The 26278-nt window shown below is 38.6% G+C and overlaps 1 protein-coding gene and 1 pseudogene across 20 annotated transcripts in view; both read right to left on the minus strand.

The window, feature by feature from the left end:
* The window catches only part of CEP170 (centrosomal protein 170), a 152099-nt gene that overhangs the window by 16463 nt on the left and 109358 nt on the right, over positions 1–26278 (minus strand). For 7 of the 20 annotated variants that reach the window (XM_070055601.1, XM_070055593.1, XM_051820783.2 and 4 more), the window contains 3 exons: positions 25210–25444; positions 4483–4660; positions 1869–2036 (listed from right to left, as the gene is read on the minus strand). In XM_070055601.1, coding sequence (XP_069911702.1) covers positions 1869–2036; positions 4483–4660; positions 25210–25444 — 581 coding nt within the window. Of the gene's footprint in view, positions 1–1868; positions 2037–4482; positions 4661–11394; positions 11464–25209; positions 25445–26278 lie in introns of those variants that run through there. The other 13 variants (XM_070055603.1, XM_070055594.1, XM_051820781.2 and 10 more) reach the window with 6 other exon arrangements.
* On the minus strand, positions 16411–25203 carry LOC103351014 (E3 ubiquitin-protein ligase MARCHF8-like; annotated as a pseudogene).

Raw genomic sequence — 26278 nt, forward strand, 5'->3', positions numbered from 1 at the left:
TCTCTGTGTAATCTTTAAAAAAAATATTTATGACAAAGAACCTTCTAATATATAATATTTTGAAATTTATTTTTGTCACTTAACATGATATTGCTAAAATCATTTTATACAGTTGCATACTGACATAGTTCTCTTTGATTACTCTATACTCAATTTATGAATATATCAGTTTATAAACTCACTTTTATGCCAAGATAAACACTTAAGTTGGGGTTGGCGCTGTGGCATATCGGATAAAGCCACCGCCTGCAGTGCCGGCATCCCCTATGGGTGCCGGTTCGAGTCCCGGCTGCTCCACTTCCAATCCAACTCTCTGCTGTGGCCTGGGAAAGCAGTAGAAGATGGCCCAAGCCCTTGGGCCCCTGCACCCATGTGGGAGACCAGGAAGAAGCTCCTGGCTCCTGGCTTCAGATTGGCACAGCTCCAGCTATTGCGGCTATCTGGGGAGTGAACCAGCGGATGGAAGACCTCTCTCTCTGCCTCTCCTTCTTTATCTGACTTTCACGTAAATACATAAATCTTAAAAAAAAGAAAAAAAAAACTATGCATGGATTTTAAAGTTTTTTCTGCACCAAAATACATTTGCCTTTTAATGCCATTTTTCCACAAACTTTTTGAAGTTCCCTTATATTCATGGTTTGGTACTATCCAGTTTCAGGCATCCACTAGAGGTCTTGGAATATATTCCTCTTAGATAAGGAAGCACTACTGTATAATTACTCTTGTGCAAACTTTCTCTTGTCAAAGGGAAAGGTTTTATTTTGTACATACAATAGCAGGAAAACTGTCAGATCATGGGATATTTTTATGTTCAATTTTAGGAGATAATATCAAATTGCTTTTCAGAATGATGGCAGCAAAGTTAACCTTGCAACACTTAAGACAAACCTGTGTACCTCTTCAATTTTAAAACTTTTGGCCACCAACATTTTCTCACTTCAGTCTTGAAATGATTCCCGTGAACAGTCATAAAGTTGAATCTCTTCATCCTGTATATGCCTTAGTATCCTCTCTTTGATGAAATGTTGTTTATGTTTTTCATAGATTTTTCTACCAAGCTGTTTTTGTCTTTTTTTTGACATGTAGGAGTTCCTTATATATCCTATGTATGAATTATGGGCTATATGTTTTGCAGAAGTTTATAACTAGTTTTTTAAACCTCCTTAAAGTATTTTTGACAAAAGTCCTTACTTTTAGTCACTGACATGAGCACTATCATTGACATCACTGGACAAAAAGTCCTTACTTTTAATACACCAAATTTATCATCTTTTAAAATAAAAACATTTTGCTGGTGCCGTGGCTCACTATCTAATCCTCCGCCTTGCGGCGCCGGCACACCGGGTTCTAGTTCCGGTAGGGGCACCGGATTCTGTCCCGGTTGCTCCTCTTCCAGTCCAGCTCTCTGCTGTGGCTAGGGAGTGCAGTGGAGGATGGCCCAAGTGCTTGGGCCCTGCACCCCATGGGAGACCAGGAGAAGCACCTGGCTCCTGGCTTCGGATCAGCGCGGTGTGCCAGCCACAGTGGCCATTGGAGGGTGAACCAACGGCAAAGGAAGACCTTTCTCTCAGTCTCTCTCTCACTGTCCACTCTGCCTGTCAATAAATAAATAAATAAATAAATAAAAAAGAAATCATTCCTTACTGTAATGCTGCAAGCTACTCACTTACATATTTTACTAAAAGTATTACAGTTTTGCCTTTCCCCTTTTAATAACCTTTGGAGTTAATTATTTGTATATGATGTAATGTTGGGGAGAAGTTTCATTCTATCTATATAAGGATAAGCACTTTTTCCCTAGCCCTACTAATTGAATGCTTTCTCCTTTTCCCACTTCTGCCATAAGTTCATGTTTATGATTTACTTACTTCATCCCTGCTCCAGGTTCTCCGTCTTGTAATCGTTAAGTGATCAGGAGGCTCTGCAGGTTGAGATCGGTCACCAGACCGACCATTGTTTCCTTCTGGTGTTTTAGAATGAACTAATGGAGGGATCTTTCGGAAGTTGAGACTTTCATCAAAAACACGATCGACCAACTAATAGGACAACAAAAGCAAACTCTTATAAGAAACAGAATAATTTGAAAAAGTACATATTTGGCATTACAGTTTTTAAGATTAGACAGAAGTTATTTCATTTTTAAGTAGTAACAGAAGCACGACATCTTCAATAAACCAATTACTCTTTTTAAAAAACGTTTCAAAAGTATTTCCTTTATAAACTAGATGTTCATCTACATAGATTTTATTTTCAAAATTCAAAATATATAATTATTTTAAATCCAATTCTGCCATGACTAAGATCTCCAAATGAAAATCAGATGGTAAATAAAATACCTGAGCCATGTAGATGGACAATGAGTTCATTTTACTCACATTGCCTTACCAGTGTAAAATAATGTTTCTTTTTCTTTTAGTTTCCTATCTTGTTTTTTCTTTTTTCCTCCCCAAATCCAAATTTCTCCACAAGATATATTAATTGCAAATTTCAATTAAATTTACAAAGGGAAAAAAATTTAAATCCATAAAATTAGTCAAGTAAGCTTTTAACAATGCTACAGAAATTACATATTTTAGTAAAAATGATATACTGCCATCTACAGTGCAAATTACATAATGCAATACTAAGTTACATGGGTTTACTGAAGAAGGAGTAAAGTCTAGTACAACGTTTGGAAATCAAACAGAAAAGGAAAATGGAAGTCTATTCAATGAAATGCTTGAGTAATTTTATTGAGTCTGCTTCAATGTATACTTATGTTAGATAAATTTAGTTAGAAATATGAAAACATAATATCATTTTAAATGTACCAGAATTGTGTATGTCTTGCCACCAAGATCTTTTTATTTTTCACCAATATGGATGGTTTTATATACAGTCACAATTGATCAGTGTGGTAACAAAACTCTACACAGATTGATGAAATACCACTTATTAAATTAGACAACACATGAAGGAAAAACAAATGAAAGTGACCATTAAACAACAGATTAAAGAAGGAAATGTAACAAAAAGCAACTGAATAAAACATCAAGCACAGTTTATGACAATTAAATTTGTTCAAAAAGACTAGCCATTTTTGGCTACTAGTTAGAATATTATTTTGTAAAAGTAACAAAGTAGAATAACCAACACCAGGGGCTGGCAAACTTCTTCTCTAAAGAGATAAATAATAAATATTTTAAGTTTTGCAGCTAGAATCTGTACCTCAATTACTCAATTCTGTCAGTCACTGTAGCATTGATAGAGTCATAGATGATAGTAAGCCACATGAGTAAGGCCATGTTCTAATAAAACTTTATGGATGCAGAAATTTGGATTTCATGTAATTTTCACATCATACATTATTATTATTATTTGATATTTTTTAGCCATTTAAAAAATGCAAAACCCATCCTAGCTTTTAGGTCAAATGAAACTAGGCAGGAAGATCACAGTCTGGCCAACCCCTGAACTACAGGAACTTCTTTGTTAAATGATTAATCTTTGCTTGCATTTCTGCCCAAGATCAAAATAGCTGACATGGCCAGAGAGTACAGTTAGCTCTCTGTAGCCAAGGATTCAATCAACCACACATAAAAAATATTCAGAAAAAATGTATCTGTACTGAACATATGGACTTTTTGGTCATTATTACCGAAACAATATAGTATATTACTGTTCATAAGGTATTTCATTGTTATTAGTGATTATAAGTAGTCTGGTTTGAAGAAGGCAAGAGGATATGCATAGGTTATATGCAAATACTATCCCATCTTCTATAAGGGACTTCCGGAGGCTCAGATTGTATTCTTTGTGGGGTGTCTAAGAACCAAGTCCCTGTGGTTTCCAAGGGAACCATTAATTTTTATATGTTAAAGGTACATTCTGTAACAATGTTATGCAAATGGTGCCCCCTCAGTTGTATTGTGAGAGGTCTTGGTTTGGGATAGGCAATGGTCTTCATATGCTAACTTAATGTTCCACAGCTTATAAGAATATTCTGAAATTTTATGCTTTTTTTGTATATATATGTATACTACTTAATTTTCAAAGTATCATTGTGTATGTATTCTTCAACATAATTATTATTTGAATTAGTGAAATTGTATAATTTTTCTCTTTGTTATCAAGATGTCTCCTAGTTAACTAACAATGAAAATACCTTTTTAACTGAAGTATATTCCTAGTCAAATTGTATAGAAACTTTTTCAGTTATTTATTAAAGTTTGGTTTGCTTTCAGATACAATTTTTATTCACATTTCAAGTGAAGATATGGACCAGAAATCAGCAGGCAAAGTTTTGATTCCAAATGATTTTACAGCTTTATGTTAACAGTAGACCAAAGGTTAGCCTTTACTCATTTTGTTACAAAAACATAAAAGAAATTTGCTAAAGCAAAGTTGGAAAATGCAGAGCTGCATGCAAACATTGAGGATGGACATAACTAAAATAAACTAAGCAAAAAGCTAAAAGCAAAAGAAATAAAGAAAAGAAAGAACCTTATGCATTTCTCCATGAAGATCTCCTACCTCTTCTCTAGTGTCTATGGCAGAGCCAGGGGTGGTGGCAGCAGTGCTTACTGTGGTACTAGGGGCAGTGCCTGATGAAGTCACTGAATCTATCTCTCCTGCTACATCGTTGATCTCCCGAGCAATGAGAGCAAGATCTTGGCTGATCCTGGTAACAATTTTAGAAAAGAAGTTTAATACCTTTTAAATAACAGCTCCAGAAACAACCATTCATGATAGAGTCACTTATATAAGTTGTATATCTAACTTAAGATTCATACTCCGAACTTAACATTCTTTGAAAATGCTATTTAACTATTATTATACTTGAAGTCTTAGTCTTTAATTCCAAAAATATTAATGAAACAATTCAAAATAATCTATTAGATATTACCTTTAAAATACAGTTAATGTAATGATTAGCATTAATATATTTTAGGGGTTCTTAAACCTGGAGATGGTGCAGAAAAGTCAAGGAATCCCTGAACTTGGCAATGAAAGAACAATTACCTCTAATTGATGTTTAGCATTTCTTTCAACTATAAATAAGTCAACAAACCAGGGCAAAATTAGCAGGGCTGGTGATTTACACCAAGAAGTCACATTACAGTTGCTACAGGTACCTTGAAACATAATCTATGATCATTTCTTCGAAATTATTGCAGTCACTAAATTCACAATTGTTATTTAATATGTTAATAAATACCACATTATTATATCACTTTAAAGTATCCTGATAAGTATATTTTAATGTAATATCATTCTAAGTATTTTATTCTTTGCCATTCCAAGTATTTTATATTTATGCATTTAGAAATATTCTGAGAAGGGCTCCATAAGCTTCACCCCATGGCCAAAGGTGCCTATGGTTCCAACAGTTAAGAAGTCCAACATAGCACTTTAATATACATTATGTCATTTGAGGCTCACAAAGTTCTTTAAAGGTAGGAAGTACCTGCTTCTATTATTGAGGACAAAATCTCACAGAAGCTGGGTGGCTTATAAAACTTAAGATGTAGGTAAGGCAGGACCAATCCCAGGGTTAGCACCCATTTCCATAATGCCATTTGTGTTTTCAGCCATATAAACCAAAGAAACAACTTAGGGGTAATCAAGAGAAAATAAATACCTTCTTTAGCATTCACTATTTAAGAGGGAGAAACTCCCAAAAACTTTTATTGATATGTCCATGTTTCTTAAAAAAATATTTCAATTCAGGGAGACATACAAGTTTTCTAAGTTATGCATCCCTTATACATATACTCAATTTGCCTACTTCTACAGGAAAGATTTGACAATGAGTGAATATTCTCAAAAGTACATGGGAAAGTATCTGCAACTTCAAAATCCAAAACAAGTACAAAGTTACATTTTTTTTTTGACTTACACAATATCTGAGCCTACAAAACTCAAGGAATGCACCTAGTGCATAAAAATTTAATGAGATTTAAAAAGAGATACTAAGTGAAGCTTATGGACCAACAGAAGCAATTTGTGGTCAAATATAAACTTTACAAGAAATGACAGATGTTTAATTTCTCTTTTATTTACCAGTAGTAAAAGGTAGGAAGAACATCAACAAATGTATACTGATCACTTATTATGTGCCAAGTACTGTGCTAGGTTCTAAGGACTACAGCACTGAAGAAGCAGCAGTGAGGGTGCCTGCCCATGGAGCTTAGAATAAATAGTGAGCACCACTAGAACATAAGTACCTTTATACTAAAAAATGATGAGCACAATTAGCTACAGAAATAAAGAAGATTTATACTTATCAACTCATTTCACTGTCACAACTACTCTGTAATAGAAGTACTAATCATCTTGTTGTACATGTGACTATTTTCTGACACAGGTCACAATATTGATGTGGTATAATCAGATGTTTTCATTATGCCATGCTATATTTCACATCACTGAATATGTAATTTTTTTTTCTAATTTGTTACCTACTGATGCAATTCTTTTGAGAATGGTTCAAAGTGTTCCTTTCAGGGGTTAGATTTCTGTCAAGGAACATCTGGGTATTTTTAACATATCACTCATGAGCCATACGAAATTAGTAACTTAAAAATTAGCCTGCTATAAAATTTCTGAATTTTTAGGTCTACTTGTGGTTGCCTTGGCAGAACCAGACCAAATGGTTTTGTGGGCTTTATTCTGCCTGAGGGTTGGATATTTCCCACCCTTGTCAGAGTGAGCATACATCTGAGCACCAACATGGTATCACAGGTAGAAAATTCCACACCTGACTTCATAATGTAATAGGTCACAGTCAAAATGCAGGTGCACTAAACATAGCACAAAATTATGTTATATATAGTGGATATAAGGCATATATGAAACATAAATGAATTTTGTTTTTAGACTTGGATCCCATCCCCAAGAGATATTATGTAATTATATATATGCAAATATTCCAAAATTTAAAAAAAATTAAAAATCTGAGACACTACAAGTTCTAAGCATTTTGGATGGATTTTGGACTAATTAAAGCATCTGTACAATTTTTGCAGCTTCCTGAAATATATGAACTACAATAAAAAAAAAAAGTACAAACTTGATAAGATAAAAATTATACAAGTATCTGTTTATCAAAAAATTATTTTTAAAGTGTTTTATGCAGACATTTGTATAATTTAGTTTCTGATACTGTGGAAAGCCATGTGTGTTCATTAGAAAGCATCTCTGCAGGTTACGCAGTAAAAGCTGTCCTAAAATGAGCTAAGCACCCAAGAAGCATTCTTTCCATTTCCAAGTATGATGTGCGTATGCCAGCTCTTTCTTTACATGGCAATTCTTATCTTAAAGTTGACTCAATAATATAGATCACTAAAATAATTTATCCACATTTTTAAAAAAATCTCATCATCTATTAAAACTAATATTAGTAATTCTAACAAGGCAAATAAAATTATCAAGGAAAAAAAAACAAAGTTACAGATGTCTTCCAAGAGAAACAGAAGATTTTACAAATCAACATACAGTATGATCTACCATAGGACTGTTGAGTCTAAGCTCCCAGATTAATTTTGTTGCACTTCCATTTTACACTTACTGCAGTATTTTATAATTAGGCATTTCTTTCCATCTTTTATAGTCGTACCCTTTCTTTAAATTTAAGCCTGCAGTCTCTGTTTCTATTCTCATTTTTCATTTCGTTTAAATCTGCTAGTAGAGGAAATTCTAAAATAACACAAACATATTCTTTGAGTTCCTTGCAATACCAATAAAAATTCAAGCTTGCCAATTTGAAAACCTAACGTTTTCACATTTAATTCTGTGTTCCTTATTACAAAATGTGAATGCTCAAAGGTACAAAGTATAAATTACGAGTTCAGTTCTGTAACACTAGTCTGTTTTCCTATCGGAACCACTGATCCAATTTCAATAATTTTACAGAAATAAGTATAGATATTATTTGTAAAAAAAAAAGGGGGGGGGGTAAGATAACATGAAGTATGTACTTCCAGTGATGAAATTTATGACTTTCCTAGGTAACCTATTTCAGTAATAGCATTCCTCTTATTTACATCAAGGTTACTTTTCATTGAAGGATTGCATTCTGGAAAATACATATTAATTATAGACTTTGGTTATGTTAAAAGTTTAAAAGGACATATTAAAAGCTAAAAATCCTATATATCTTATTAAATATGTAATATTCACAAGTAGATGTACTAACCAATATATATAAGCAAACTATCAGATTTTATTGATTTACACTGCTAACAAACATTCTTTTAGGTTTTAAATTAAGTCTAAAAATTTGCTTCGTTTTTAATGGAATATGAAGTTTCAAGTTTCTACATGTAGCTAATGTTCCAAATGGTACACACATAAACCATTATATAGAATAAAGTTTCTTTTGATATTACTGGAAAAAAGCAACTCATGGCCTTCTAAGGAAGAAAACTAGCTTTGGATTCCTAACACTAAGCCAATGACATCAAGTCAAACCTCTGTTTATCTTAAAACTAGCTAATACTTCATTACTCTAATGACTTGGCTTTTAAGAAATAATTTATTCTAGTTTTTACATAATAAGAGTGTTAAAATATAAGTTTAGCTTAAGAATGAGAGACACTTAAGGTCATTAAAAAAAAAAAAAAACTTTTGGCTACCCACACTCTCTAGAAGAGCTTTAGTAACAAACACAGATTAAGATCAGCATAAATGTCAATTTGAAATAAACGTACTTTATTATAAAGACACATTTGAGTAAATGAAGTAAATCTCATTGCTGGGTCTCTTGAAACTTACAAGGAACACAGGACAGAAAAGATAAAACCTTATCCTATTCTCTACTGGTTTAATAATTGTAAGGAATTTAAAAGGTAATAACAGATGTGTCAAAGAAAATATTTCACAATATCACATTTGATAACATCAATGTGTTTTAAAGATCCTTAAGACAATCAATATATGTTGGTTAACCTTGATTAACTAGCATATACTGATTAAAGTTTTCAATTCTTTTTAACTGCACAGACACCAAGTTCTATCAAGTTTTCCTTCACTATGATCCCTTTGTCTTTTCTTCGAACAAACACTTAACATCTTTGTTCCTGTTCACGAATGTTTTAGTCTGACACACTCCTAGCTTACTTGATCATTTTTTTTTCTCTGAAAGTATCTGCTATATGAAATCAAGTACTCCTCAGGAACAATTTCACTTCAATCACCTATCAAAACTTTTAAATCCATTTTTCCCTCACTGCTTTGCTGAAATTTAAGATTCAATAGTGCCTATTTTCACCTGCCACTTTGACTTTCTGTTCTTCCCTACTACACACTCCTACTGTTGTCAGTATAGACTATCCTACTCCCCAGGCACATACAACTCAAAGAACACCTCACTGGAATGCCTGGCTCCCTTCCTCTTTCACCTTCCAAATTCTAGACAACCTTCCAAGCTTGATTCCAATTTCTTTCCCTTGGAGATCTCGTTGAGCACTCTGATCTTCACTGACCTGTGAACTGCATTAGCACTTAAAATTTGTACACAGTTTAATATAACATTACATCATACTTAGGCATTTTGCCATTTCTATGAATTAGCTTTATTTAATTGAAATTTTTATTGAATAACTACAGATTCTACAACATGCAGTTATAGAAACTAATAGAGATCTAGGGTGCCCTTTTCCCAGTTTCCCCAAAGGTCTAGGTTAGATTTCAACCCTTATACCAATTATAAAATCCTTTAGAACACAAGTTCTGTGTCACTATATCGCCTCAACAGTGACAAATAAATGTATGGTGAGTGATTAATAAAAATTATCTAATCTCCAGTAAGACAAATAATAAAGGACAATAATTCTTTTTAAGAATCAAGGAGCAGCCGGCGCCACGGCTCCGCCTTGCGGCGCTGGCACACCGGGTTCTAGTCCTGGTCGGGGTGCTGGATTCTGTCCCGGTTGCCCCTCTTCCAGGCCAGCTCTCTGCTGTGTCCAGGGAGTGCAGTGGAGGATGGCCCAAGTACTTAGGCCCTGCACCCCATGGGAGACCAGGATAAGTACCTGGCTCCTGCCATCGGATCAGGGCGGTGCGCCGGCCGCAGTGCGCTGGCTGTGGTGGCCATTTGAGGGTGAACCAATGGCAAAGGAAGACCTTTCTCTCTGTCTCTCTCTCTCTCTCTGTCCATTCTGCCTGTCAAAAAAAAAAAAAAAAAAAAAAAAATCAAGGAGCCTGCATCAGATCCTGAAATTACAAAAACAGGTATGAAGAAAATATTTATATGCATTTGGCTAAAATCCAGTGTTTGGGTTTTTTTTTTAATGATTTATTTATTTATTTTAAAGTCAGAAAAAGAGAGAGAGAGAGAGAGAGAGAGAGAGAGAGAGAGAGAGATCCTCCATCTGCTGGTTCACTTCCCAGATAACAACAGCATGAGCTAGGCCAAGACAATGACAGGAGCTTCTTTAGGGTCTCTCACAAGGTTGTCAGGTGCCCAAGTACATAGACCATTGTCCACTGCTTTTTCCAGGTTATTATCAGGGAGCCAGAGTGTAAGTGGAGCAGCCGGAACATGAATAGGCGCCTGTATGGGATGCTGGAGTCACAGGCGGCAGCTTTATCTGCTATGCCACAATGCCAGCCCCTAAAAACAAGTTTTGTTGTTGTTTTTTCATTGATTTCATCTATTTATTTATTTGCATGTATTTCATAAATATAACACTAGGAACATAGTAATTCTTCCCACTGTACTCGCTTTCTCACTTTCTCTCTTACCTCTCCTCCTCTTCCCTTTCCTGTTCCCTGTCCTGTTTTCCATTAAGATCTATTTTCATTTAACTTTATACACAGGGACCAACACTGTGGCCTAGCGGGTAGAGCCTGCTGTGCCAGCATCTAATATGGGCACCAGTTCAAGCCTAGCTGCTCCACCTCCAATCCAGCTCTCTGCTATGGCCTGGGAAAGCAGCAGCAGATGGCCCAAGTCCTTGGGTCCCTGTACCCATGTGGGAGACTGGGAAGAGGCTCCTGGCTTCTGGCTTCAGATCAGCTCAGCTCTAGCCATTGCAGCCATCTGGAGAGTGAACCAGCAGGTGGAATACCCCCCTCTCTCTCTGCCTCTGCCTCTCTCTAACTCTGCCTTTCAAATATATAAATAAATATTTAAAAACAAACAAAAAACTTTATAAACAGAGGATTAACTCTATTCTAGGTAAAGAGTAAAAACAAATTTTAATCCACTTGCTTTATCCTATTATTATTGCTTCTCAGTGATTAGCTTTATCTTTCTTTTCAAACAAAATAACAAGTACAGTGATTGTTTACAAGGCATGGGAAGAAAGAAAAAACAAAAACAAAAAAACCAACATGGAATATTAGCAAACTGACTCACCAATATCTCATTTAAAATTTGTATTATTCATAACAACTTAGGAAAAAACTTACTTTTAAGATATCAGATAAAGACAGGATAAGACTCAAGTTAAAAAGTTATCTCTTTGCTGGCAGCTGGAACTGTAAAACAGAACATGTAAGTTTTTCAACTTTGTCATCATCTATAGTTGAGGGCGTAGTCTACATGTTCTCCAATCAATGAAGAACTGTTGTTAACCTCGTTTCAAGATGAAGATGAGAAATAATGAATTTTAAATCATTAGCCACAAAGTATGAATGCTTAATAAGACCAAAGATACTTGAAAATGCCCTGTCTACAAACAAGATACAGTTTTCTTCTTACTACACTATACACACACCCACAATTCTTAATAGTACAAAAATAAGTACCCAGATGTGGCTTCAATGTCATAAAGGTGCAATTCTAAAACATCTATTTGGTTTTTAAATCTCATAATTATACACCCAAAAAACTTCTGGTTTTGAGATTTTTCTCAGCTGTTAAAAGCAGTAAATGTGGGGCTAGTGCTGTGGTGTAGCCGGTAAAGCCATCAACTGAGTCCTGGCTGCTCCACTTCCAATCCAGCTCCCTGCTGATGCACTTGGGAAAGCAGCAGAAGAAGGGCCAGGTCCTTGGGACCCTGCACCCACATGGGAGACCCAGAAGGAAGCTCCTGGCTCCTGGTTTCAGATTGGCCTAGCTCTGGCCATTTGGGGAGTAAACCAGCAGATGGAAGATCTCTCTCTCTGCCACTGTCTCTCTGTAACCCTGCCTTCAAATACATAAATAAATCTTTTTTAAAAAAAAAAGCAATAAACATAAGCACGTTTATATTACTACTCTGCTACTTAACTGGATCTCTTCTTCCTTTTGCATTAGAAAGCACACAGTTTTAATGAGATCTTTGGATTGTTATGAAGTCACATGTCCATCTTCAGTTCTTGATAAGACTTTAATACAGGAGACATGTTACCACCACAAACAGGTTAAGCAGATCCTAATAAATTCAGTTAAATATTCAAAGAAATGTGGTTCAGCATGAATTCCACATTTTAAACCCTGAATCTTAAAATGAGGTAAAGGGGGCCAGTGTTGTGGTACAGCAGTTAAGCTGCTGCCTGCAGTACCAGCATCCCATTTGGGCGTTAGTTCAAGTCCCGGCTGCTCTACTTCCCATCCCGTTCCCTGCTCATGGGCCTGGGAAAGCGGAAGTTGGCCCAACGTGCTTGGGAAAGCAGCAGAAGGCCCAAGTCCCTGGGCCCTTGCACCATGTGGGAAAGCCAGAAGAAGCACCCGGCTCCTGGCTTCAGCCTGCCCAGCCCCGGTCACTGAAGTCATTTGGGGAGTGAACCAGCTGATGAAAGATTTTCCTCTCTGTGCCCTTCCTTCTCTCTCAATACCTCTGACTTTCAAATAAATAAGTAAATAAATAAATAAAAAAAACCTCTCTTTGTAACTCTACCTTTCAAATAAAATAAGTCTTTAAAAAATTAAAATGAGCTAAAGTAATAAGTAAATGAATAAATAAATAAGTAAATAAGACTAACATATGAAGGTTGAATATAAACAAGCAAGAATAATCCATAAATGGATCCTTGAAATGTTTTATAACTGTATAATTTTATAACAGACACATGATTTCTCATATTTTCTTTTTCCAGATAGAAAATTAATTGTAGCTAGATAAAAATGGTGTAAGGTAACCAAAAAAATTTTAGAGTTTTATTTAAAAATCTAAATTTGGAATCAGGAATTTAAAATATTCAGGGACTACCAATATTGAGTTATAACAGGATATTAAAGAAAATCCTAAATGAAATGGAGATTGTAAGTTAACAGAGAACCTAGGCACTATTTATATTCCAAAACTTTCATTTGGCATTGACAACATAGTGGTAGATGATTCCATGTTCTGATAATACAACAAGAATCAGAATAAGGTTAGGCCTCAAGATGCTTAAAAGATTAACTCATATATTTAACCAAAATTCCAACTACACCAAACATTCACAAAAAAAGATTCCTACTCAAAAGGAAAGATCTTCCTCTTCCTTTGTGATAGATTCTAGTGACAGTTTCATTCAATATTACAAAACCTTAATGAAGGGGCTGGTGCTGTAGCACAGTAGGTTAAGCATCCGCCTATGGCACCCTCGTCCCATATGGGTCCCTATTCGTGTCCGAGCTGCTCCACTTCCTATCAAGTTTCCTGCTGATGGCTTGGAAAAGCAGCAGAAGATGGCCCAAGTGCTTGGGCCCATGCACCATCATGGGAGACCTGGAAGAAGCTCCTGGCTCCTGGCTTTGTTTGGGCACAGCTCCAGCCGTTGCGGCCATCTGGGGAGTGAACCAGTGAATGGAAGACCTCTCTCTCTCTCCCTCTCTCTCTGCCTCTGCCTCTCTGTATAACTCTGCCTTTCAGATAAATAAATCAATCTTTTAAAAAATGATAACAAAGACAGAATATTAAAAAAAAGCTGTTCTTGGACAATAAGAACAATTTATTCAGTGGCCCAAACAGGGCAGTGGAGTTTTTAGAAAGAATATAGAGTTTACTTCTGTCCACCAAAAGGGGCAGGAAATCATTTATTTTTTTAGATAAAGGTACCTCTCATTATTGTCAATGAAATTAAATATAGTTACTAGCTTAGCAGCACAGATAAGTTATATTTGGCAAAATGTGGGGACAGTCTTAAAATTAGACTTATTAATGTTTTACATACATCAAGGAAACCACAAATAGAGAGGTCATGGTAAAATGGTAACTTTGAAAGTCTTAGCAAATCCATGCCATTTCCACCAGAAAGACTAACTAATTGGTGGGCTGTCACCTGACAGTCCTTATTCAATGAGGAATGTTTCAGACAGCCAGAGTGCTGGCAGAGAAGTAGAGAAAGACACCCCAGGGAAAAGCTGAAGATGAAGGGATAGTGACAGAGATATGTGATAGAGATATGGAGGAATAACTGTCCTCTGAGCTTGAAGGTTTGTTTTAATCCCTTACTCTTGCTATTTGGATCTGATCTAGCCCAACAAAATAACAGAACCCAGTCATGGCTAAACTTTAGGTTATTATAAACCAATAAGTTAGGTTTAAAACTGATTTAGCAGATATATCTTACTCCTTGACAAAGTATTTTTTTCTTCATAGTATTTCCTCTAAAACAAAAGACACTTCAGTATTCTCAAAGCACACATGCAGCCACACCCCCAACTATAGTATAATTGTTTACTAAAATAAATGCAATACATAGAAAAGCCTCATATTGGTACTTTATAGACTATAAGGAAACCCAAACTATTTAAATCTGGCCACTAAATTTAATTGGCTCCTACCAAAAACCAAAACAACACACACACACACACGCACACACGCACACACACATCACAGGAATTGGTTCTTATTATTGTTAAGATGATAACATATTCAGAACTTTGACTATAAATATATTAGGCTTGAAAATTATAAACTACAGCTCTATTCTGAAATATTTTCAAATACATTTGATCAGTATTCCTTTTATTTGAATTCCATTAACAAAAATATGTGTAAAATACTTAATAAAAGCCTTTTATCTAAAAAATGTCAGGGACTTTACTTGGGCCAATAGGACAAAATTATTTTGAAGTAATGAGTTTGCACTGAAAACTTAGACAAAATCTTAGTTAGGACTCCTAGCAACAAATAAGGTAAGCCTCAGGGAATATTTTCTTTTTTTTTTTTAAAGATTTTATTTATTTATTTGAGTGACAGAGTTACAGACACAGAGAGGGAGAGACAGAGAGAAAAGTCTTCCTTTCATTGGCTCACTTCCTAGGTGGCTACAATGACCAGAGCTGTGCCAATCCGAAGCCAGGAGCTTCTTCCAGGTCTCCCACGTGGGTGCAGGGGCCCAAGCGCCTGGGCCATCTTCTGCTGCTCTCCCAGGCCATAGAGAGCTGTATCGCAAGAGGAACAGCCGGGACTAGAAATAGCGCCCATATGGGATGCCGGCACTGCAGGCAGAGGATTAACCTGCTGTGCCACAGAGCCGGCTGAGGGAATATTTTCTAAATTGTTGGAACTTAATGTTGATTCTGAAACTCAGTTATATCTGGATTCTCATAAATCTAAATTTATGAGAGACACAGAAAACTTCTGAAATCTTAAAGTTCTAGTTATACTCAAATATCACTGTTTTCTTGGTACTCTTCTTTAAACATAACTAATTATACTGACAGCTTATTGTACAAGCACACTTGCAAAAAAATGGGATTTAAGGTTTTGAAATCCATTTACAGTTTTTACATAAAACACAATTTTATAAACTTCTGACATACCCTATATGTCAATCACTAGGTTAAATACAAGCTTCAATGTGTCAACTCTTGGGGCTGGTGCAGTAGGTTAATCCTCCGTCAGCGGCACCGGCACACCATATGGACACCAGTTCTAGTCCCGGCTGCTCCACTTCCAATCCAGTTCTCTGCTATGGCCTGGGAAAGCAGCAGAAGATGGCTCAAGTCCTTGGGCCCCTGTTCCCGCATGGGAGACTGGGAAGAAGCACCTGGCTCCTGGCTTCGGACTGGCACAGCTCCAGCCGTTGCGGCCATCTGGGGACTGAACCAGCAGATGGAAGACCTTTCTCTCTGTCTCTCCCTCTGTCTGTAACTCTACCTCTCAAATAAATAAATAAAACCTTTAAAAAAAAAAGTGCCAACTCTTGTAAGTTGAAACTATGACGTCCATTTTACAGATGAGATCACTACAACAGTTAATTAACTTCTCCAGAGTTACACAGATCTTGTGGTACAACTGGGTTTGAGTCTAGATGGTATGATTCCAGAGTCTATAATCTTGACCATTTGTCTATACTGCCTCTCTGCAATTTAGGTTAGCCTCCATAAATCAGCAGTATCTGTAGTTTAATCACCAATCCTTGATGACAGTATCCTCTATCACAGCTTCCAGTGTTGTTTCTCTGTGAATGAGCTTTGTAACTATGATTCTTAGCTTTCATTGGCTGCACAGGCTTCAGAGCCATAGTTTGCCTCCCATTCTGTCAGCAGGCTTAAGATACAGCCTCTTTTATTCCTCCTTGCCTTTTCTGTTCCCTACTCTTAACAATCTCTCAGTTGGTCAACCATGGGATCATTTTAAATTCTGCATTACCATTATGGCAAACATTCAATGCTGTCAGCTGTAACACTTCCACATCTCTCATTTATTTGTGCCTTCATTAACACTATCTTTTCTCAGGTCTTCCGTATCTTGCACATTAACTTTTGAAACAGATCACCACAATCTCTCTATAAACTCTCTCATACACACAATTCTATACAACATCTTCACAGTTATCATCCTTTAATACAGATATGATGTTACTGTTCTGTTCAAAAACATCTTCAAAGCACATAAAATAATACATGCACTCCTTAGCTGGCACTCAGCCATTATTTAGACAGCTTTGCCCTATCTTCAGTTTGGTCACCCATTAACTATATGCTTTTCTATCTCGTATCTGTGCAAAATTTCATACATTATGTTTTCCTCTGCAAAGACCAGCTTTATTGCTGCAGTTAGGCACCATCATGTACTGCACAGACAGCTCTCCCTGCAGAAAATGACTAGAGTGGTAACACTGAAACACAGTGAACGTACACAAAAGAATACAAAACTAGATATTTACATTACCTAAGAAACTAATAAGAAAAATTTCAAATGTGAAGTGCCTTTTAGAAACTATGCCACATATGCCAGTGTAAATTTGGTTTCTATAATAAATCAACTTGCTTTAAGTGCTTCATTGAGCTGTACACTAATCAGGTGCACAACTTGATCAAGTTAAATGCTCATTTCCGTACGTTTGTCTGTCTCTGGACTGGAGACGGAAATTGTGCTTTTCAGACCCAATTCAAGGGGGAAGAATTTGAAATGTGTTTGAGGCAGTCACACCCATCACATGGAGGATCCTTACCTTGGTGGGCAGTGCAGCCCTCCTCAGCCCTGCAGCCCACCACCCCAGCCCTACGGGTAGTTCCTGAGCCTCCTGAATCTGCCCAGCTGCCTGCTGGGGCCTGCAGGCCTATGGCCAAATGAGGCATACCCACAGGTTTGGAAACCAGGCCTACACAGGTGAAGACAGTAAGAGAGGACAAAGAAAAGGAGAGGCATCAGAGGCCTGGTATAGGGAGAGACTTTTCACAGGGTTTTCAAGGAAGTCTGGCAATAAACTTGAGCACAGAAATCAGCCTGCTGCTGGTAGCTGTTGGGCATTGCCTAAAATCTCCATTACAATATGGCACCTGGTGGATGTTCGAGGGGCATGTCTGCGGCTGCTGCAGTTAAGCTACCTAAGGTCAGACCACCGGCAGGGTTAGGTCCACTTTAGTTCCAGACACATGGACAGTGCATGATCCCTAAACTTTGCTTAAGATGCCCCTGTGTGTGGTCCACCCATGCCTGCATGACCTTTTCACTGACTGGCTCCCCTACTGCGCATGTCTTTTGTAAGCTTTATAAGCCTGTACACTTCCTCAATAAAGTGTTCCTGCTTCGACAGAACTCACGGGTGCTTGCCGTGTGTTTGACCCATCGACCTTACCTCTCCCTTGTCAGGGAGTGTCTGTACTGGCCCTTGTTGGTCAGTGGTCAGCCTCAGGCTTAAGGCCCCAACAGGTAGCCACTGTCAGGAGCCCATGTCAGAGTGGGCTGGCTGGTGACACCCCTCATACGGCTCTCCCAGCCTGCAAGCACCAATCTTCCTGGCCCTGAGACCTCTTCCCAGGTTTCCATATGGCTCAGCCCAAAGCTATTCTCCCATGAAAGCCAGGCGCCAAATGCAGGGGAAACAGGCCCCTCAAAAGCCAGCTGGCAGATGAGTGCAGGCAATCCAAAGGGGCAGAGGCAGACCTGCTGATGCCAGAGGGTGCCCCTGCTTCTGCCTCTTGGCAAGTGAGTCCCAGGCAGGTGGAAGGGTCTAAAGGATCAGACGCTGAGCTAGACCTGCAGATGAACAGAAAGCCAAAGGGGTGGTCAGGAGGGAAAACACGCAGATGGCAGAGGGAATGAAGTGGAGTCAGGCCTTCAGGGGAGCATCTGGCTGGGCGTAGGAGTCAAACATGGTTCTGGACGCATCTCACTCGAACCAGGTGCCAGACCCACTGGGAGGGATATCCATGGCTATCACCACCGAAGCACACCTCCCTCGCTAAGTCTCGGAGCTTTCCAAGTTAAACACCCAAGGTCTCCAAGACTATATGTAGCTTATACCTGTGTCCAAGTTAAAGGAAGTTGCTTCGTGGTTGTTTCAGGGGATAGGGATGCACACTTTAAAAAATCCATTGTGGTCGTCACTTCACCACTCATTCGCTATTGGAGATAGCAGGGAGAAGTGTACAAAACCAGTCCCAAGGGCCATGGCAGGGCTGCCCTGGGAGCCAGCTCCCCAAAGTGGACAAGTCTGTAGCTGCCTGATGTTCCCAGGCTGAGAAGGGCCGTGGATAATTGCACTTGGGGGCACAGTGGACACAGATGTGAGCTACAGTCTTGGAGACAGGGGGCAGCTGGCCTCGGGTGTCAGCAGCAGCTGGACAGCACCTGCTTGGCCAGGGGAAGGTCCCTGCATGGCAGCTGTACAGACCAGGACCTGTGACCCCACAGCAAGGACAAGGCCTGCTCCACGAACCCTGGCCCTGAGCTTGGACACCTTTCTGCCTCCTGCTGGCTTTTAAAAGGAGGCCAGGGCTCCTACTCCAAAGGCAAAGACATTGCCTTGGGTTTGCTTTGTCCTCTAACAGAACAGATAGGGCAACTCTGGCTCAAAGAGGCACAGGCCGGGACCCCCAGGCACCTCACCCCACATCCTGGGAGGCATTGCAGATGCTGGTGGCTGGTCTGCTCCTCTGTGGCTAGCCCCTTATCCTCTCCTAGGGTTGATTATTTGCCTGCCACCATGAAACTGGTTTTAAAACCACATTTTAAGCAGAGCTTTTCAAGGAAAAGGTCATGTGATGGTAATACTTTTGGTTTCAATGTTTTATGAAAAATGGTACATGAGGTTATCTGTGATGACAGAACAGACCAAAAATGAGGCTAAGGCCGCTGTTCAGTACAGTTACAGTGATGATGGGTGTGCATGGGGCTAGGGAGTGATGTCACCTGTCTCTCATTCCAGAGACTGCCCCTTGGCCCTCAGCCCTCAACCATATTTCCACAGAGCCTCCCCACACAGAAGCTGGCAGGCAAGTAAGCAGGTGTGGGAGCACCCACAGCACATACTCCAGACAGATGCATGCATCTGCTCCTTCAGTGTAGTCAGTGTGGGAAGCATTTCTAAATATCCAGTTCTCTTCCAATTGCTAACTTCCTTCCCTCCCACTTAGATCTCAGAACCTTCTTTTCTCAGTGTTGACAAAAAAAAAAAAAAAAAAGGAGCAGGTTTCTGAGATAAGGACTTGTCAGAGAACCGGTTCAAAACTACAGGACTTATCCTCTAACAGCTGCTTAGCGTCCATTCTCCCCATGCAATCTGTGAAAAGCCTTAGATCTGCATGTCCTATCGTCAAGTTACAAGTCTCACGGACTCCAAGCAGGAGTCTCACTTCTTGGAACAGGTAAGACAAAAAAGGTTGTAGATCTACTAGGACGTATAATGATAGCAAGGGCAAAATAGGGAAGATTTCTAAATACAATGTTAAGTGTCAATTCCACTGGACACATATATCACAACACAAAGATTCTCTTGTAAAATGCTGTTCACCAGACACAGAATGCCAGGCCTGTCCCGAGACAGCTCATGTGGCCACATCAGCAGAGGGCAGAAGGAGCTTGTGTCTGGAGTCTGGAGCAGCTGTGCCATCCCACCTTCCCAGCTCTCCTTAGTGCACAGGGACCCTCTTCCATGGTTGGGCATTCCCAACGTGGGAAGGGCCAGCTGTGTGAGGCCTGTCACAGGGTTGGCATGCTAGTGCATCACTTTGCTGCTCAACACCACAGCAAACTCAGCCAAGTCCCCAGCACAGCTGCACAGGGTCCTGCATCTCCCCTTCCCATAGAGCAGCTTGGCAGGGGGAGGACTTCCAAGGACAGTCACCCAAGAGGAGTCAGAAAAAGAGAAGCCTCTAAAAATAGTCACCTGCCCAGTCTATGCCATTAAAGGACATAAGAAAGGTACACGATTGGCAATAAACAATATCCTTCAGGTCTTCACAGATGTACAGAAGGACTATACCCTCAGCATCCATAGTCTGATGTTAACGACTTCTACTCCAGTGTCTTCAGGCTCTGTGCAAAAAGAGTTTAGGTGGGAGAGACAGGTTCTACTTCCATTTTTTTTGTCCACGTTGAGCTTTATTAGTGCAGATTTTTCAAAAATATTCTTTTTGCTTGTTCCTGAGCAATTCTGAAAACAGATCACTCTATCATAAGCCTTGAGTTTCTTCCATAATTGTACATATACTTTACACTGAATATATGTTAAAAGAAGTCCCATGGAAGGCAGTGGAGGATGGCCCAAGTGCTTGGGCCCTGCACCTGCATGGGAGACCAGGAGAAGCATCTGGCTCCTGGCTTCGGATCAGCACAGCGTGCCGGCCATAGCAGCCATTGGGGGGCGAACCAACGGAAAAGGAAGACCTTTCTCTCTGTCTCTCTCACTGTCCACTCTGCTGTCAAAAAAAAAAAAAAAAAAAAAAAAAAAGTCCCATGGTTAAGCTGATGGCCACAAGCACTGATTTAGTCCAAAGCGGCCACTCTAAGATTTCTGTGAGCTGTCCCTACCTGATGATCCCACTGATGCAGTCAATGAGCACATACGAGGAACACACTATACAGGTGATGGCAATAACATGGCACGTCACCGAGCACAAGATCACCTTGCATTCGCTGGCGGTCTTCTGCAGTTTCTCTCACTTCCTCAAAGGATTCAGCCTGGTCTCTATGAAGAACTCATACTTGCTGAGTTCGCAGCACCATCCGTCAGAGATCTTGATCCACCACAGCAGGCAGGCCTGGTGCATGAAGAGGAGGCTTCCAGTGCAGTGGCAGGGTGTTGTCAAAGGGCTCTCAACTTCTCCTTCACAATCCTGGTTGGATGGCATGAAGAGGTGCAAGAGAAGGCTGATGGAGGCCTCAAAGCCTGAGAATTGTTGCTTGAATGACTGATGGAATATCCCAAAATCTTCTCATTCTGTTCCTCCTCCTCCTTTTATTTGGTCTTATTTCTGCAGATGTGAGCAGAGCGAGCATCCTGGGATGGAATGGCAGAGATCTGGTGCAGTGGCGTGCTCATCCCAGCCTCTGAGTATTCCTTAAAGAAGACTCCCCACTGGCAGAGACATTCTGGGCCATTGACTTCAAGCTATGCCGCCTACCAGCAGCTACGACGTGAACATGTCTGGAGATACCACACCATAGACTTGGAATGGCCTCCCAGATCTCCAGTCCTGACTGCCATTTCACAGATGTGGAAACCCAGGCTAAAGACCAGGGCTGACCTGCCCACAATCTCACATCCCATCAGGGGCTGGACTTCACCTGAGACACTGAGTGGTCAGCCCAGGGCCTCTGGCTCTGCGGAACACCATGGACAGCCGCAAACACCTGGGCAGAAGAGCCCAGGCCAGAGTCTACCTCTCGGCCAGCTGCATATTGGGAACCCAGCCAAGTGGCAGCGCAGAGCTTGGTCCCACCTGTCATTGACCATGTGACCTGCAGCCATACACCCCCTCCTTGCCCCTGTAAAAGGACAGCAACAGCAGCTGCGTGCCGCATGGGGGCCAGCAGCCACTAGACTTCAATGGTTACTGCAGGTGAGAGTGGAGCCTGCCACAGGGCCACCACAGCCTCCCTTCGGCCTGCCAGAGACACCAATGCTGCTGCAAGCTTCATGCCTTTTTTTTTATTTTTGAAACCTCTATTATAGCACCTTGACCTACACCAGTTACACATACCTTGGCTTCCTTCCTTCACATGGATTTCCAAATTTTTCTACACAAAAATAAACTTACTCTATTTATTTTACATGAGCTTCTTGAAGTACTCTTATACTCAGAATAAACTGCCTTTTATCCCCTGGAAAAAATTGTTAACCAGAACCCCTTTCTAAAATATATCATTTAATGATATAATGACATGTATGATAATGAATCTCAAGTGCCTTCTGATTCAAATAGGAATTTTTAAGTCTTCAAACATAAATTTTGTACTACATATATTTTATTTGGTCATGTGTAAAGGTGGTTCTATAGTTCTGTTTACCTTAATATTTGTAAAACTCCTATCAAACCACTACTGGAAGGAAATCTTTTATCAATATTATAATAGAAAAACTGAGGCAGGAATTACCAAAGCACTTCTATCAGCAGAACCCTGAAGAAAAGTTTCCTCTTCAAATTGACATACCAACTACAGTAATGTTGCTTATTTACTTTATATTCTGAACTGTTCTTCTGCTTTAAACTTAAATGTAGAGAAATAATTACTATGGACACATTAACAAAGTGCCGGTCAAGCTAAAGAGCCCTAAATTTGAAAGAAAATGAATATGCCAGCACTGTGGCATAGGGGTAAAGCTGCTGCCTGCAACGCCAGCACCCCATATGGGTGCCAGTTTGAATCCCAGCTGCTCCACTGCCAATCCAGATTCCTGTAAATGTGCCTGGGAAAGCAGCTGATGACAGCCCAAGTGTTTGGGTCCCTACACCCATGTGAGAGACCTGGAAGAAGCTCCTGACTTCAGCCTGGCCCAACCCCAGCTGTTGTGGCCATCTGGGGAGTGAACTAGCTGATGGAAGATCTCTCTTTTTCCCTGTTAACTCTTTCAGATAAATAAACAAATCTTTAAAAAAAAAAAGGAAGAAAATGAACATGTGAAAGCATAAAACATTCCTGTAGTTAACAAAAATTCATTATTATACTTTTCAAATAAAGTATCCTTAGCTATTACTCTTCAATAAAATTGCTCTCAGCATATGAGTCTTAAGTTGTCAGTAGTAGCCCATTTAAAGAAGTAAAATTATTTCTGACATTTGAATAGTCTGTGAGTCCTGGACCCTTGAAAATAAATTTTCTCATGTTAAGCAAATGACACTGCTCTGAAAGAACTTTAAACATCAACATTAACTTTCTTTTCTTCTATACTTTCTCTATCTTTCCATCCTCCCCTCTTTTTATTCTCCATAAAAACAAAACAACAATCAGTTCTCTGAGATATATGCCTGAAGAATACACTTTGAAAAATTTAAGTCCAAAAGGTAAGTTTTATTAGCACAGCACCACTGACAAACTAGGAGGAAAAAGCATGAAAATTAGTAAGAGATTAAATAGCCTGACCTTCAACAACATACACAGAGCTAATAGTAATGTCATGTGTGCAACAAATGGAACCAAGTGAAAATATAATGTTCAGCTCCTAATCCTTTCTTCCCTTTGTAGTATAACTCTTTTCTATTTGGGAAAAAGGAAGTGGGTTTGGCCCAGAAGCCCAAGATAGGAGACCTCTTGAGTGCAGACAGACATACCAGGGGGCTTTAAAAAGTTCGCTGAAGAATAAAAATGGAAGATAATGTGAATTTTCCATGAATTCTGTGATGCCCCCAAACACAATCTAGGTGCCCAAGGCACCGCTTGACCTTGTGCCACTGATGTCTCCTCCACTGAAAGGGGAATAAATGATGAAACAAAGCAAGACCTGCTGTCACCAGCTGTGCCCAGAAGAACAAAAATATATCCAGATCTTCTGTCTACAAGCATTTTGTGGGTTCACAAAGATCCACGGATCCAAAAGTACATGAGAGGTATTCAAAAAGTTCACAGAAAATGTGTATTATGAAAAAACTATGCGGGTTTTCAAAAAATTTTGCAGTTTATCCATCAATTCCATTTTCTCTGAACCTTTCAAAGTACTTTAGTTTCTCTAAGACAACTGGATTAAAATGCTTCAAAAACTAGTCTCATCAAAAGCTATTTGTATGGTAAAGCAAAAATGTTTTAAGCAGCATGCAATAAGAGGGGCATGTTCTCCAAGAATAAGAGAAATTACATGTAAATAGTCATTAAAAACAAAAATATCTAAACATTAAATGAGGCAGAAAAAGCACAATTCACAGAAGTCAACAAACAAAAGATAAACACCATTCAATTACAGTAAAAACTTGCTGTCAGTTTTTTAAAGCATTTACAGACAACTATATATAGGTTCCTTACTAAGGTTGCAGAAAGATTAGGGTCTGCAAGTAAAAGTGAAAATAATTTAACATGTATGTGGTGAAAATACTGAAGTGACAGATGGTATACTATAGTACAAGTTAACGTCATATAAACTTTAAACAAAAAACCTTCTGTTTTAACTACACCTTCTATTCATTGTTCAGCTACAGTAAGTTATAAATTAAAAATCACATTTGAAGCATGAATTTACTTTCTGTACATAATCTAAACATAACAAGTAAAAAACAGGTTTATTTAAGAGTCAAAATAAGCATGTTTTAATTTATTTCATAAAGGGTTGAACTAACTTAACTCCTAAAAGCATGAGTGAAAAGTCTGCCTACTCTAATCCCCCCAGAGAATATTAGCAATGTATCTCTGTAAGTACATTATTACCTCTCTGGAAATTAAAAGGAAAATAATCAGTAATTTGCCTGTGGTGTTCTGAATTAAGTAGAGCGGATACTGACTACCTTTCAAAAGTTAAGCTTACTCATTAGCTTCTCTACTAGATATTTTACAAGGGGGCGGGGAAACTAAAATAAATGAACTCCACAAAATGTTGTAAGCACTATTATTAAAAAAGAAAAAACAAATAAATAAAAAATTAAACTTCGTCACTAATTTGAAATGATGACAAATTTTCATGTCTTAAATTTAACTCCTTGAAACCAACCTGGCTATTTCTTCTCGATGAGCAGTCCAATCTCGGATGTAGTCTTCCTGTTCTTTAATCCGGTGCTTGAATGAAGAACTAGTAGGCATTGCTGATCCAGCGCTCTGCAAGCGAGTGGTTTTCAGGGCTGGAGAAGTACGTAGACGGGTATGTTTAGGGGAATTACGGTTTGATCCAAATTCATCTTCTGAGGTGGAAGCATAATCAGTAGGAAAGCGCCTCCATCTTGAATTTACTAAATTAGTTTAATTATTAAAAAAAGAATTATTATGTTATCATTTTAAAGGAGATAAAATAAAAATCATGACTTCAAAAACACCATGAGAGCGCACACACAGCACGATTTTCAATAACTGACATACACATACCTCACAAAAACCATAGTCTACTACTCCTTAAAGATAGAAACATTACACTTTGGAGAATTAAAAACAATGAATAATTAAAAACAATCAAAGACTGTGTTTTCCATAGTGCAGTGAATCAACATTTAGATGAAAAATTTCACTAATGATAAAAAACTAAGCAAGCTCTATTTATAAATGTTTAACTTGAGTACTTTCCAATTGCAAATATTTTTCACTTGAGTGAAGATATGGATTTAAAAAAAAATTGACAGCAACAACATCAACAACAACAAAAATAAAAACAAGGGAAAAGATTTCCTCATGCCACATGGACTTTCAACATGGAGATGATAAAAAATACACTCTTTTCCCAACATACAAATATGCATAATTCCTGCTGTGGAAATTATGCCTTTATGGCAGAAAAAAAACATTACCTCTGTCATTCAACATCCTGTTATGCTATGGTTGGAAAAAATCTTTTTACATGGTAAAAAACACAACAAGGCATCTTCAGTACAACTCTTTGCTGCTTTGACACTGAAAGCATATGGTGAAAATAGACAATGGCATAAAATCTACAGAGCAAAACTACAAGCTAGTCTCACAACCATTGACATTTAAGGCACAGGAAATATTGTGGAGAGTCACATAAAGAAAGTGGCACTTTCTTCTTTAAGATTAATAAAGACATTTAAAAATGGTATTGCTGACACATTAGA

The sequence above is a fragment of the Oryctolagus cuniculus genome, chromosome 13, assembly GCF_964237555.1.
Source record: "Oryctolagus cuniculus chromosome 13, mOryCun1.1, whole genome shotgun sequence".
Lineage (NCBI taxonomy): Eukaryota > Metazoa > Chordata > Mammalia > Lagomorpha > Leporidae > Oryctolagus > Oryctolagus cuniculus.